Below are 14834 nucleotides of genomic sequence, written 5' to 3'. Positions count from 1 at the left end.
ACAAAAACGATGAAGACCAATATTTTGTTCCTGAGCATCAAGTTAGAGTGAAACAAACAAACAATAAAAAAAGCAGTAAATAAAGGGTCTACGAGCGGTCAGCTAGCATTTTAGATAAGTACCAACATGTTGAACTAAGCTACTTTTAAATCTCAGAGGAGTTGCAGGACTGTAGTTTCTCATATTCAGTTATCTTCCTGTACTCCTGTACATGTAATCAGTTACTGCCAACACTAATAACAATGTAAACAAAAAATGCAATAACTTATATACGAGAATTAGTTGTGTATTGTTTTACACTACACTTTAAAATGCCAGAATTCTACATAACATGGTCAGATTGGACCATAATAAACTTCTGGTTCACTTTAGTGAATTGAACTTTAGCTTATATTTGCAGCAGGCATCATAGGCTGTTTACACTACTACAACAGCACTTGTATGAGTTGTATACTCCTCCAAATCATCTCACCTGCACCATCACATGGTTATTAATGCAACATTTGAAGCAGCTGCTGCCAATTATCTTCACTACCCCCCCCCCCCCCACTCCTGATGCATGAGCTAGCTTAGCCACAGATAGTTAATGATGTTTAATTCAGTTATTATTGAGCTGATATGAAATGGACTAAACAAACTGTGTTTGTCAACAGTCTGGAAAACAAGGTAAGGATGTGTTGGCTTTGCATGACACAGTTTGCCTAACATTGCTGCAGTCTGTACTTTTATAAATTATTACAGCCTATTTAAAGAAGAAAATGTGCACCAAGCTAAAAGGCTAGTTGCTATATGTTGTTAGCGTATGCTAACTCGCTTGGTGATGTTGAATTTTTTTCAACCTAAAATGACCAACTCCTGGTTTTATTACGCTGGAGTGTCATAAACAGTTAGGTGTATGTTTTTATTTGTGACCAAGTCTAATGAAGGTGATGTTATTGTAAGCTGAAGCTAGTAAGACACGACTAGCACAGCTCTCACTAAAGTCAAGAGCAGAATTTCCTGCTAGTGAAGTGAGGATGTTTGTTAATGAACACACAACAAATAATAGAAAACATACTTTAATGGGGGTCGTATTGTGAATATAATATCAATTGAGCTAAAAAGGAGGTAAACAATTGACCAAAATTAGCGTGTTTTGTCATTCATTGATTAACTCGGTGAGTATTTATCGGGTATGTATACAAATAAGGATCTAAAAAAGAAAAATAAACGGATGAAATGTGGTTCAAATAGTAAATAATTCACTCATAAATCCACCGGGACTGTCAAATTGTGACATAAATTATGTATTTTTAATACTTAATCGTGTAATTCTTGGATACATTTATGGATGTCGCATCATTCCCAGTGTAGTCTCCATCTTGTTAATCTGATAAATGAGATAATATTCCAGCAGATTTGTGATATAAAGTATTTCATGTGTTGGATTAACTTCTGGGAGGGTGTAACCAGCCCTGCTTTACTTTGCGTTTGCGTCGTGGACTCTCGTGGAGAGCTGTGTGTGTCCTGAAAAGGTTGCGCGTTTTAAGGAGATAAATAAGCACCAGAACCGGAGCTGTGCTACAAAGCTGTTCAGATGATCAACTTTTCCTCGTTAAATCGCATCAAATCTTTCTTTTTTTCGCAGTGTCGTCCCGGACTGCTGGAATTTTGGCCTGGATTTGGACGCAGAGGGTGCACCTTTGCGCAGAGGACGGCGTTAACGCTGAGAGAGGCTCCTCTGGGTGCACAAAGACAGCGCGGCTCGCAGAGGAACTTGTTCAGGAGTGAACCGGGGACGCTGGGAGGCGAAATAAAACAATATCCGGGCTCGAAGTAGCAACGACCGCTCAGTTCTACCCCCTTTCGAAGACGTTATCTCTCCACACATCCGAGAAATACAAGGTAAGGACTTGTTTTTGCTGCGTTTCAGCGGGACTCGGTGGCTGCGGAGCGGGTTAAAAGCTCCGCTTCGCTCTGGCTTCCCGAGCATGGTTGTTTTTGCAGAAAATGGCGTCATCGCCCTCTTGTTTCTGCCTGGCCGCGACGAGGAGAGGGCTAGTTTCAGACACTTATAGCGGCCCTTACACGCAGCGTGGACTTCCTCAGAGATAAAAATCACATACAGCGATGTGTTTTATTCAATAACAGCCGGTCAGAACAGCAGATCCTTCACGGTTCGGCTCGGTAGAAGGACGCGCAAAGATGGAAGGGTCACCGGTCCTGTGCGCCAAGCTGCTTCTTGGAAAAGGTGGCACTGAGCCGCAAAACGCAGCGTTTTACATTCATAACGACACAATTCTCACCGAGTCCGCGCTCACCCACAGGACGGCGGGTGCTTTAGCGTTGTTACCGAAAGGGTGATGGATGTATTTATGGCACTGTTGCACCTTGTCTTTGTGTGTGTTTTATTCGGGTTAGCTCGTTTTTACGCCGCACTCCCCTGCCATGCTGCAATCGTTATGAGGGGGCCTCTCTTTAACGGCTTGAAAGGTGCATTTTGTACTTGGCTTTTTCTCCTTTGATCAAGTTAAGCTGCTCCTTTTGTTGCTCAAAATAGTGGCGTTTTTTTCGGCTGACAATATAACCGCGTAAAAGGAGATTTTCGTGGGGATAATGGGGGCGATGCAAATCGTGCCATGAGAACGGCGACTGCCCTGCGCTCTGGTTCGCTGCTTGCTTGCCAGACGAGGACAGGCTGAATGAGACAGAAATAAAAAGTCTTTTTGGACGAATCACACAGTTTGCACAAAACTGGGGAAGTCCAGCGCTGCGCAATGATTGTGCTGTTGCTTTGCGCAGAGAACAGTGGCAGCTGCTGTAACCGTCGCCACCATTTCGCCGCGATATTTGTGTGTGTGTGTGTGTGTCTCTCTCTCTCCCCCTGTGTGTGTGTGTGTTGGCCAACCTTTTGTAAATAGTTGGGGGACTCTTGGATAAAAGAGCACAATAGTATTCATGCCGGGCCCTTTATGGCCTGTGAATGTGCTCCTAAGTCCCGCTCCGGCTGTCCTGTCTTTGCCCGTCAGCTACGTGCATGCGTCCTAGCTGCTGCTGGCCACCACCACACATCCACCATACAGCGAGGCCACCGGGTTCCCTGTGCACACGCTCCGCTCGGGTCCTCCTGTTGGCCAAAAGTCGATCCCTGATCGTGTGCTGAGTGTGAACGTTACAGGCCGTCAGGATCAAACCGAAACAAGCAGCGAACATCAGCCACGGAGAGCGTGCATCGCTCGCTCCGTGCACATTTTTATTAAGTTTCCTGAGTTATGCAACCGCATCCCCGTAGAGCGAGCCGCTCATCCGCCTTTATTTACTCGGCACCCACCATCGGATGGGTCATTTCTCTGTGTAATATGTGCTGAATTGGATCCGCACCCCGCGGCGGCCACGCCGAATTAGGAAGATATGTCATTTGCAAATCACCCAGTGCCATTTGCGTCACAGCCCGCGGCCTCGCACGCCCATGGGGGGCGATGGAGTTGCAAATGGAGACCGTGTGTGTGAGCTGTGCTGACGCTGCCCCAGCTGAAAGGGAACCAGTAAGACAGGGGACCCGGGCGGCAACAACCGCCGTGCGCCTCCGCTCTCCAGCGGTGCACCAACTTGGGATTTCTGAATCAACACGGAAGATCAGGCGGTTTATTTTGGATGCTTAGCTTTCCAGCGCTCTGCCCGGGATGCGTAAGTGGATGCGTACACACATTGCTTAGACCTGCTACAGGGGCTCGACAGGCCGGCCGGAGAGGAGTGTATCCGTCCGATCCTCCCCTCATGGTGCTCGGTGCATGTGGCTATGCTGGACTCGCTCATGTGTGGATAAACGTTTTTCCATCGGATCGCGACGACATAACCGTAAAACCTTTACTAACAGCGCAGAGAATAAGGCTGGATTATTCGGACACTCGTGTTTTGTCACATCTACGGCGCGCCACGCGTTTCTGGTTTGGAGATGAGCAGGGCGTATTTTTCCACCCAGGAACCTTTTATTTGTTGCTGTTGCGCTTTTGGGCACCGCGCGTGGTTTCATCCGCCAGACTTCACACAAGTCGGCATGAAGTCCTAAAACAGTGGAGTGGAGTTCGGTTACAGGGCATGGCTGTGCGGGGAAGTGATTTATATTTATATATTTTATCAGCAGGCTGATTAGTATCATGCTGGTGCCATGACATGAGTTGTTGGAGTGAATATTGATAGAAATGTTCAGCATCTTGATTTATAGTGATGTTTTGTACTTGCCTGCATTCTCTGAGTGTATAAGGCAGTTTTTACATCTTCCCCACTTTCTGAACTTTTAATAAAAATGGGTTCCAAGTCATCCAGGAAGCTGAAGGTGCAGTTAAAAACAAATCAATCCAGATTGCTACCTGCACCATGACACATGCTCCCTTGGGTGGAGATGCTGCCCGGCTGTTATGATGTGTTTCTTGTTTAAAGTTCCCAAATTGTTTTGTGTTTTTGAGCAGCGTTAGACCTACACCTGGCCGTGTTTTTATGTTGGATGAAAAGCTGGTTCTGGTTTACATGATGTATTGATTAGGCCTTGTAACATTAGCATGCTATTATGCCGTACATGACACTATAGAAATGGTCAGTGTAACCTTCAGAAAGAACATGAATGAGTAACTGGGACATGGCTGTGGATATCAAAGTAGGTTATAGGGGACTGAAATAAAGTGGGGTGGCGTTGACAGTATTGTCCTGCAGAAATCTTTCGACTTTCTGTTTGTTGTTTCAAACATCCATCATGTTTGTGACTTCCTTAGCTCTCAGTGTTTGTTGGTTTCTCACCGGCGTCCATGCTGACTGCAACAGTTTGATGATGTCACAGTGATTCAGTCAGTTTAATGATGCAGTGTCGTGGTCAGTCTCTGAGTCAGCCTGTCAAACCTACATGCAGGTTAAGTCAGTCAACAAACACATTAACCTGCCAGTCAGTTACAGTTAGCAAGGCCAAAAAAAAGTGAGCCGAGTTACTCATCCCGTGTCCATCCTCCACGTACAGCAGCCTAACTTAGAGTGATATCTTGTTGTGTTGGCGGTGAAGGTGAACACTGTCAGCACAGCTTGACCTGTCAAAGGAAGCTCTGCTTTCTGTGCATGGTTGATAGAAATGTCTCCGACTTCTTGGAGAGTATTTGTTTTAGTCTGTCGTACCAGGACCCCCCCCCCCCTTGCTGCAGGCTGTGTTCTCATGTAATAGCTGTGTGTGTGTGTTTGGATTCTGTTTTCCAGACTTCATGCTGCCATCATTATCCACAGTTAGTTATACATTTACATGTGATTTCAGAGACTAGATTTCAGGGACCGTACACCCTGCATCCACACCTGGCCTGAAAATGCCCATTATGCATCTCCCCGTGGCTATATTTATTTAAATCCGAGTGCTCCTTTTCCACACTCTGCTGCCGCATCTCTTTACATTGCTTTAATGTGCTGCTTTGAATCAGGACTACACAATGAATGTAGTTTACAGGATTCCTTTTATTTTCGGTGTGGAAACTGTGACTGTCATTTTATCTGTGTTTTCTACCGCTGACTGTGCTCTGGCTTAGTGGGGTGATGGAAGTTATAAAAGAAAAACAAGACAAGCTTATTGCAAACATCAAACAGCTGTCCTGTCCTGTGAAGTGTGTTGTGCAGTGAAGGATTCAGGAGACTGATTGGTATGAATTTGTTGTCCATAGGGTTAACTATTCAGAGGTTCCTACTTCACAGGTGATGTCACATAGGATTTGGTTTGTGGGAGAAAGATCAGATAATGATATGTGAGTTGATTTTCTGCCAGTGCCTTCTTACCTGAAGTGTTAAACTCCTCCTGTCTTTATGCTTATTTTAGATTCATAGTTACTGGTGCTGTTGCTAGAATTTTAGAGCCAGTTACTGCAGATGTCTGGATAATTGTGTCAGTATATTGAGATTGTAACACCTTTGAAAAACTCGAGGCAGCCAATTAATTCAATGCAAATTTTCTTTTTACTTATTTTCTTTCTGAGATGTGGTCTGTAAGACTCCATCTGTGTCTTTGTGTGATTGTACTTATTTTTGTGACACTTTCTTTTAGTAGGGCTGCAACTAATGACTATTTCAATAGTCGCGTATCGACTACCTTAATGACAAGTCGACTAATAGTCGACGACTTTGGAGCACTGATTTGTCGTTGATTCATCCGCCTCCGTGCTGCCACTTCAATGTATAAAGCTGAGGATCTTGGGCCGAAGCCCCGGGCTCATGTTTTGCTTGCCGCGCACGTGCGTGCGTGCGTGTGTTACGGTTGACTCTACACGGTTCTCATACAGTCTAGCACACTTTTTCCTCCACTCATCCTGGTTTTGAACCCAGGATCTCTTGCGCCCAAACTGTTTTGCTACGCCACGAGCCAGAGAATCATTCTGATGTCTGATGACATCACTAACAACTCGCCAACTACTGAATTAGTTGTCGACGAATTTTGCCGTCAAATATTAGTCGACTAGTCGTCTCAGCCCTATGTATTAGTGGTTGTATTTGCACAATACTTGCTGAAATGCAATACTGTACAATTAATTACTCGATTACTTTTAAAGTAAAATGGGTTATGACTGCAGCACCTGTTTAACAAGCCATCCTGCATTTATACAATGTGTGTGTTTTCAAACACAGGGGAACTCTGTCAGTGGGCCACATCACTGTTTTTCATACTCCCCTGTGTGGACAGGTTGGTATCACTGGCCTGTCTCCTAGCCCAGCAGTCAGCATCATGTCAGAGTGTGGAGTCTCTTTATTAGAGGGAAGTCCTGTCAGACTCCCCCACACACAGTCATAGGACATAAACAATAAGAAGGCAGTGACTGCTGCCACACAGCATTTGGCACCCGGACCACCACACTCATCCATAATACAGTATGCACGCATTACACAGGATGAAGTCCTCAGTGCGGCATTAAGGGGGAATTTCTCCTACTCTGGTGTGGATTTATCCTCATCTGTTGCTTCTAAAAGGTCAAACGAGGATTTGTCTTCTAAAATAAGAGACGTTCCCAAACGGGAAACACATCCACAAATTGATTTCTAGCTGGCACAAACAGAATTCACGATGGATTACCACTGGATATGAAACTTATTTTTTGCTTACTATCAGGTGCATTTTTAAGTTAATGGATGTCGGTGCAAGACGTTAGGCTGGAAATGGCAATAACATAAAAATAGCTTTATACGTTGGTAGAATGATTTTACTGCTGGAAGTCGTGGATTGAGTGAAATGGCTACCTAGGCGGTGAGTCATGAAGTTAGATTACCTGGTAGCAGGTGATTTGTTCAGAGTTATATTAGTGCACAGGAGAGGAGATGGTAATGACTTATTTTCAGGATCTTACTCATATGTGATTGTCAGTCTCAAGATATTATTACAGTTTTTTCTGATTGCTTAAACACTAACAATGATTCTTATAGCACAATTTCTAAAACTATTAATAGTTTTAGCAAAATCACTCACTGAGTTTGCAAAACTAAAAGCAAAAAAACTGCTTTACACTCAATTTGCACTTTTGTAACACACAATTTGCAATTGTATAAATATAATAAACTTCACAGCACTCTTTTTGCTGAACTGTAAACACAACTCACTGCTTTACACACAACTTCCAAATGATCAACACACTCCTAGTAAAACTACACACATTTATGGCTGGTATTTACACTATTTTGCCAACTGTCTGGCTACACTGTCACATGTGAGAACAGTTTTACATCATTAGTTCACTTTGCAATCAGCATGAGCTCTGTAAATAAGACACAGGTAAGCTTCAGTGTGGAGAACAATGGAGGGAGAAGGAGACTGAGAAGAGTGAGAATTAGAGGAGGATGAGGACATGAGGAAGCAGGAGGAAGAGGAAGAGGACGAGGAGGTGAAGAGGAAGGAGGAAGGGTAAGAAGAAATAGAATTACTGATGTCATCGGAGCTACAATAGTGGATCATGTGATCAACCATGGAATGACCCTGAGGGAAGCTGGACAACGGGTTCAGCCTGAGCCGCTACAATATAGCAAGCATCATGAGGACATACTGATGAGAATGGGTTAGTACAGTTCCTTCACTCTAAGTTTTTCTCTAATGAGAAAAACATCAATACTGTACATGTAAAACTGAAACTGTTACTCCATAGAATTGCTAGACATCCAGCACCTGGAAGGAGGCATGCGAGGATATGGACCAGGCATCATGTCAGGCCTGGATACGGCACTCCAGGAGACATGTTCCCCGGTGCCTTGGACTAGAAGACATTGCATGCATGTGATGTTGATGAAATTCTGTGGCCGGACCCAGAGAGACAATGAGACTGATTTTCTCTCTCTCTCTCTCTCTTTCAGTGAAATTGTATGTTTTCTAGTGTTTGTTTTGATGTGTGTGAATAAACATTCATACTTGAAATTTGAATCCCTGTGTTTCTATAGAACTATTTATGACAAAAGTTTGACCTCACATGGACAGACCTTGTGCACAGAGAAAGCAAAAGCCAGATGTGTTTTCAGTTAATACCATCAGTGTGTAGTTGGCACATTGTGTGCTTAGTAATATGGTGGTTTGTGTTAACTGTGTGGTACAAAAATACCATTTTTACAAAGGTTTGAAGAGTTAAGCAAGATGTATTAGCTTTTGCAAAAGATCTACAATGTTTTGCTGATTTGGTGTAAGGTTTTTTTATTTGTGTGTAGAGTTTTGCACAAATAGCCAATAGTTACAGAAATGTGCTTAAGCAATCAGAAAAAACTGTAAAAGCACTTTAACAGTATTTACAGTTTTTTCTGATTGCTTAAGCACATTTCTGTAACTATTGGCTATTTGTGCAAAACTCTACACACAAATAAAAAAACCTTACACCAAATCAGCAAAACATTGTAGATCTTTTGCAAAAGCTAATACATCTTGCTTAACTCTTCAAACCTTTGTAAAAATGGTATTTTTGTACCACACAGTTAACACAAACCACCATATTACTAAGCACACAATGTGCCAACTACACACTGATGGTATTAACTGAAAACACATCTGGCTTTTGCTTTCTCTGTGCACAAGGTCTGTCCATGTGAGGTCAAACTTTTGTCATAAATAGTTCTATAGAAACACAGGGATTCAAATTTCAAGTATGAATGTTTATTCACACACATCAAAACAAACACTAGAAAACATACAATTTCACTGAAAGAGAGAGAGAGAGAGAAAATCAGTCTCATTGTCTCTCTGGGTCCAGCCACAGAATTTCATCAACATCACATGCAATGTCTTCTAGTCCAAGGCACCGGGGAACATGTCTCCTGGAGTGCCGTATCCAGGCCTGACATGATGCCTGGTCCATATCCTCGCATGCCTCCTTCCAGATGCTGGATGTCTAGCAATTCTATGGAGTAACAGTTTCAGTTTTACATGTACAGTATTGATGTTTTTCTCATTAGAGAAAAACTTAGAGTGAAGGAACTGTACTAACCCATTCTCATCAGTATGTCCTCATGATGCTTGCTACAGTGTAGCGGCTCAGGCTGAACCCGTTGTCCAGCTTCCCTCAGGGTCATTCCATGGTTGATCACATGATCCACTATTGTAGCTCCGATGACATCAGTAATTCTATTTCTTCTTACCCTTCCTCCTTCCTCTTCACCTCCTCGTCCTCTTCCTCTTCCTCCTGCTTCCTCATGTCCTCATCCTCCTCTAATTCTCACTCTTCTCAGTCTTCTTCTCCCTCCATTGTTCTCCACACTGAAGCTTACCTGTGTCTTATTTACAGAGCTCATGCTGATTGCAAAGTGAACTAATGATGTAAAACTGTTCTCACATGTGACAGTGTAGCCAGACAGTTGGCAAAATAGTGTAAATACCAGCCATAAATGTGTGTAGTTTTACTAGGAGTGTGTTGATCATTTGGAAGTTGTGTGTAAAGCAGTGAGTTGTGTTTACAGTTCAGCAAAAAGAGTGCTGTGAAGTTTATTATATTTATACAATTGCAAATTGTGTGTTACAAAAGTGCAAATTGAGTGTAAAGCAGTTTTTTTGCTTTTAGTTTTGCAAACTCAGTGAGTGATTTTGCTAAAACTATTAATAGTTTTAGAAATTGTGCTATAAGAATCATTGTTAGTGTTTAAGCAATCAGAAAAAACTGTAAGTCACATCCCATCCATTCATGTCTAGGAAGACTCATACTCTTTTTTCCTGACTATTATCCATTGTTCCAGTGTTACTCTGATCATCAGTGGTTGTTTATCATGTACTGCTCTGAGGTTGGAGGAAGGAAATGCCATTTTCAAACCTGCTTTTTCATTGATCTGTTGAAATAGGTTTTATAGGTCAGTATTCGTAGAGAAGGGAATCATTTTCTTTCAGAATGACATTTCTACACCATCATGGGACATCCAGGAATATGTTGTTTTTTTATCCAGCAAACACAACAGCAGGCTGGTTATTGTTTTCACCTTGTGAGGCTGTGTGTGTGTCATCATGGCTCAATGTGCTACTAGAGGCACCTGCTGCTGCAAACTGCCACCAAAACGGCTTTGAGCACTCGCACAGGTTTTCAGACATCTGTCTGGATGAATGTCAGTGTACAGACTTTGGCAACAAGCTTTATGCCCAGAAACAGGCACAAAACTTTACAGGTGTGATAACAAAATGAAGGCGGAGGAAGTAGGGGGCAACTTTACACCACTGTTCCACTTATATATGTGATAATAATAATAATAATAATAATAATAATTTTTTTTAAATCTTGAATTCTTAACCTAATCCTAAAATCCAGCTAGAGTGGGATCAAATCAACATTTCTTTTAAGCCGCTAGGTGTCGCATTGTAAAATTCTGACAGGCATAGGGCAGGGTTTGTTTCGTGTTTGTTTGTTTGTTTGTTTTTCCAGTTGATTCCTTTGTAGCCATGTCGACAATAAACTCCTGGCAAAGGTTTTGTAGTTTGACGGATGTTTACACACAGTTTTTGTGGGCAACCTGGATACTGTCCCTGTGACCCCAGAAGTAGGACATCGCTTGCTAGATTCACAAGCCATATTTGCATGCAGAATTTAGCCGGAGGTGGATCAAGCCAGATTGAACTCAATTAACCGGATTTGTGCTGTTCAGGTTGAGAAAAAATCAATCTGACTAGAGCAGGATTTAGGCTGTATCCTGCTTTGCTGTAAAACATATCAGCTAAGTTTTGCCGGAATTGTGTATACACATGTGTAGCAGTAAATGTGGATGGTTGTGGGTTGATGCATTGGTGTTTGCAGTTCATGTGATTCCATCAGAGTTTATCAGGCGCATGAGGGTGTTTTTTTTTGGTATGGACATCAATAATCACAGCAAACTCTTAAAACATAAGTAGTCCTATTTTTTGAGTCACTTTAAATGACCTCTTAGACATTTGTTTTATATAAAACTACTTGAAGTTAGCATTTAAACTGTTTTCTGATCAGCAGCACCTGGTTGTTTTCTGGAAGTGAACTGTTGATTAGGACGCTGGTCTGAGGACGCAATCCATCCTCAAATCCTCTGTTTGAGCCCAGGATGCTCTCGTCCTCATCACCTGAGTCATAACACGAGTCGCTACTTCATAACCATGTCAGTCTGTTGCCGTGAAAACGGGAGAGTCCCTCGCGTTCATGTGAGTGTGTTACTATTGGCACGTGTTTGTTTTAAACCTTTTGGAGTACCTGTCTGTGAGTTAAGGTGAGTTAGACGGCCATCCATCCACTGCAGCCTTTGTCAGGTTTTTGTGAAACACTTCTCTCAGCTGATGCTGAATGAAAGCAGCAATTAACGTTTTTGGGGTTTTACCAAAAAGCCTGCATACACACAGAAGTTGTTATTTGCAGGTTTATGTGTTCAGAGGGACCATTCTGTTGGAGCCACGGTGCATCCCAGCATGTAATAGGTGAAACACCCTCAACAGGTCATCAGGGCTGCTTCCCTAAATAAAGAAATAAAACTTTTAAACGAGGTTGCATCCTGACTTCCGTTGTCAGTTGGCTAGGCAGACTTTCCGGTCAAAGTCCTGATTTCCCATTATAGTTAATGGCTAGTGTTAATCTCCCTCCTTGTTATAAATAGAACCTGGGTAGGTGCATAATGTATTAATATGCCTGCTCTTAATTTTCCTTGAATATGAATTGTTTTAATCTAACAGCGTCCCTTGTTGCAGTTGAATCTCAATAAATCAAACCTGCTCTCAGAATAACATCGCACCTGACTTGTAGTACCTCTCTTGTGTCTTCACTGATGTTTAGATGCATGCCTGTAGGATATATTCCACTGAATCCATGTAATCAGCAGCTTTCGTTCTTGTGGACTGAAAACCCCTAACCCTTCTGAAAGACTGACATTTTCTTGTCTCTTCTCCCCCAATTGAGGCTCCACTTCAGTTGTACTCATCTGTTAAGTAGCAGCCCCATCACTCCATGTAGTGTCTGCTGTGTGGTTATTGCCTGGTGTGCTTAACAGATTCATCAGCAATGCTAAAAGAAGAGATTCAGAAATGTCTGCAGTCTGTGCAATTTGACGTATGATTGCAACACCAGTGTAGTTGATTGCAAAAAATAATAATGTAATACGCACAAAAAAAATAAAAAATGCAATCTGTCAGGTGACTTTGCAATAGAACGCAGGTGCAAAAGCTGTTTTTGTCTTTAATTGCATGCAAAAAAATCTTTCTAATTACACTGGGCCATAATTGTGTGATAACATCATTTGCACAGCTGTTTAATTTCCCTTTTACATGCTTTACACTTGCAGTCTGACCTTTGTCTGTTGACTGTTACACAGTGGCTTGTTGTTGACATGTTTCACACAGACAGTTAATCACATTATTTTGATAAATTTAACTCAACACACCTGCTTCTACCCATTAAGCTGTAACAGTACCAACAATGTGATACACTGGATGATGTGTTGTTTGCAGCCCCGCTCAGGCCTCTTGTTGGTCCTCATGTCCTCTTTTGGACAGATCTCTAGGAATATCCAACTTCTTAACTAGAATAAATCCTTTGAGGTGAATGCTTTGTCTCCCTCTGCTGGAGTGTTGTTGTAACTACAAATCTCTTCCTCTACCCGGCAGACTGTCAGCAGGAAGGTTCTCCCTTATGAGCTGGGTCCTGTTCAAGGTTTCTTCCTGTTAAAGGGAGTTTTTCTTTGCCACTGTTGCTCTTAAGTGGGTTCAGGCTCCAGGTCTCTGTGAAGCACAATTTCTGATTGTAAAATGTACTATATAAATAAAATAGAATAGAATTGAAATCTTTCTGTGCACAGGAGAGTGTTTCTATCATGAACATGTTTGAGGTCCCTACAACAATTAATGGTACAGCTGTTGCTGAGTAACTTCAATATGGGAACAGTGTCTGTTTTTATTATAACTATAAGGAAAGTATCCTTGTAGTTGTAATGTACAGTGATTATTTCTTGTCTATGGGTTCACTTTTTTATGATAGTCTGCTCTAAAAAATGACAAAGTGAAAATGAATGTATGTGGGTTCAGACTGTTAGTCATAGATCGGAGCGTTCTCTTTGATATTTATTCTTGCTGTCTGCTAGTTCCACATAATTTTGGGGGAAAGTTGCATTAAGCAGCTGTCACTTGCAGCACATCTAATTAGTTCACTGTTCTACTTGTGGAGAAAAATGCCAATTTGGTAACCAAGGTGACAGCTACTGCTGGACTGTGTGCAGTTAAATACTGTAACAAAATGTATAAGAGAACAGTGATGCTGTTCAGTAGGCTCTACCACAGCTATACTGTGTTGTATTGAACCAGTGGCCTCATCTGGCTCCATTGTTTTAACTTAAACCACCACTAGAGGGCAGCAACTTGTTTTATGTCTCCACATCTGCTGTAATGCAAACTTACTTTCAGCACAGGCCACTCTCACTAGTCCCATATCTATCATTAAGATTTCTTTCCACCTACCTTTGCTACAAACTCAAATAAGACCTCACAACACACCATAATATAATGAACATATGGCTGCTTCTACACAATAAAAAAAGCATCCGTAACAGGTTTCACAGTCAAACTAATAAGAATTATGTGTAAAAGTCAAAATCATTGATTACGTACTTCCAACCATTAGAATTCTTTTTTAAAAGCTCTAAGGACAGTTGAGAAAATTTCAAAAGTTGAAATTCCAGCGGCCACCATCGTGGATTTATCTCTTCAGCGGCCTATTTGTAACTATTTGTTGTGATGCATGCATACTGTCGTATATTATGTTGTATTATGCTTCTGTTCTTGACTGAACTTACGGTGGATGTTTAGTTGATCCTCTTATCCATACTCATTTCCAGGAGCTTGTTAAGTGAAGTGCTATTTAGTTTTGCTGCTTTCTTCCAAGGCACCATCATTTTCCTCATATACCTGTCTACCATCTGCCTCCCCTTGAACTCATTTTCCAGAAAAAAGTTCAAGGATCTAAGTATGAATGTCCAAAGCAGGTCAGATGTATGTTTAATGTGCTGTTTACTTGGATAGAATTACATGTTACATAATGTATATCTAATGCAGAACGAGTCTATATGCAGCCACCGCACTGCAAGATGCTGTGGGAAATGCATCCATTAGCACAAGTATGTTTGAGAGGAAGAGTAATTGCATGCATAGAAATGGTGAGCCTTGTGTAGCATAATGGTGCATTTATTATGGGTTTATTTGTCCTGACTGCAGTATGAAGAGCAGCTGAATTAGTACAGTATTGTCGGAGACCATTACTGTCTGTGACCTTAAAATATTGTAGTGTCGAAGCGCTCATTAGCCAGTAAACACACTGTGATATTGGCTGCATGTGTTTTTTCTAATGCACGCACTGGCATAGAAGTGTGTTGTGGGTGTACTTTGGCAACTAGAA

The 14834-nt window shown here is 42.0% G+C and overlaps 1 protein-coding gene across 5 annotated transcripts in view; it reads left to right on the top strand.

Annotated features, from left to right (window-relative positions):
* The first annotated feature begins 627 nt into the window (after window positions 1-627).
* Window positions 628-14834, top strand: part of LOC114432687 (zinc finger protein 800-like) — a 29745-nt gene continuing 15538 nt past the window's right edge. For 2 of the 5 annotated variants that reach the window (XM_028400864.1, XM_028400860.1), the window contains exon 1: window positions 1489-1884. Coding sequence is in view for 1 of the 5 variants with exons in the window: in XM_028400863.1 (XP_028256664.1) it covers window positions 3634-3666 (33 nt within the window). In the remaining 4 variants the exon portion in view is untranslated. Of the gene's footprint in view, window positions 667-1487; window positions 1885-3542; window positions 3667-14834 lie in introns of those variants that run through there. The other 3 variants (XM_028400862.1, XM_028400861.1, XM_028400863.1) reach the window with 3 other exon arrangements.

This window comes from Parambassis ranga, chromosome 2, assembly GCF_900634625.1.
Source record: "Parambassis ranga chromosome 2, fParRan2.1, whole genome shotgun sequence".
NCBI classification, from domain to species: Eukaryota; Metazoa; Chordata; class Actinopteri; family Ambassidae; genus Parambassis; species Parambassis ranga.
This window is presented reverse-complemented; position numbering and strand designations above follow the sequence as displayed.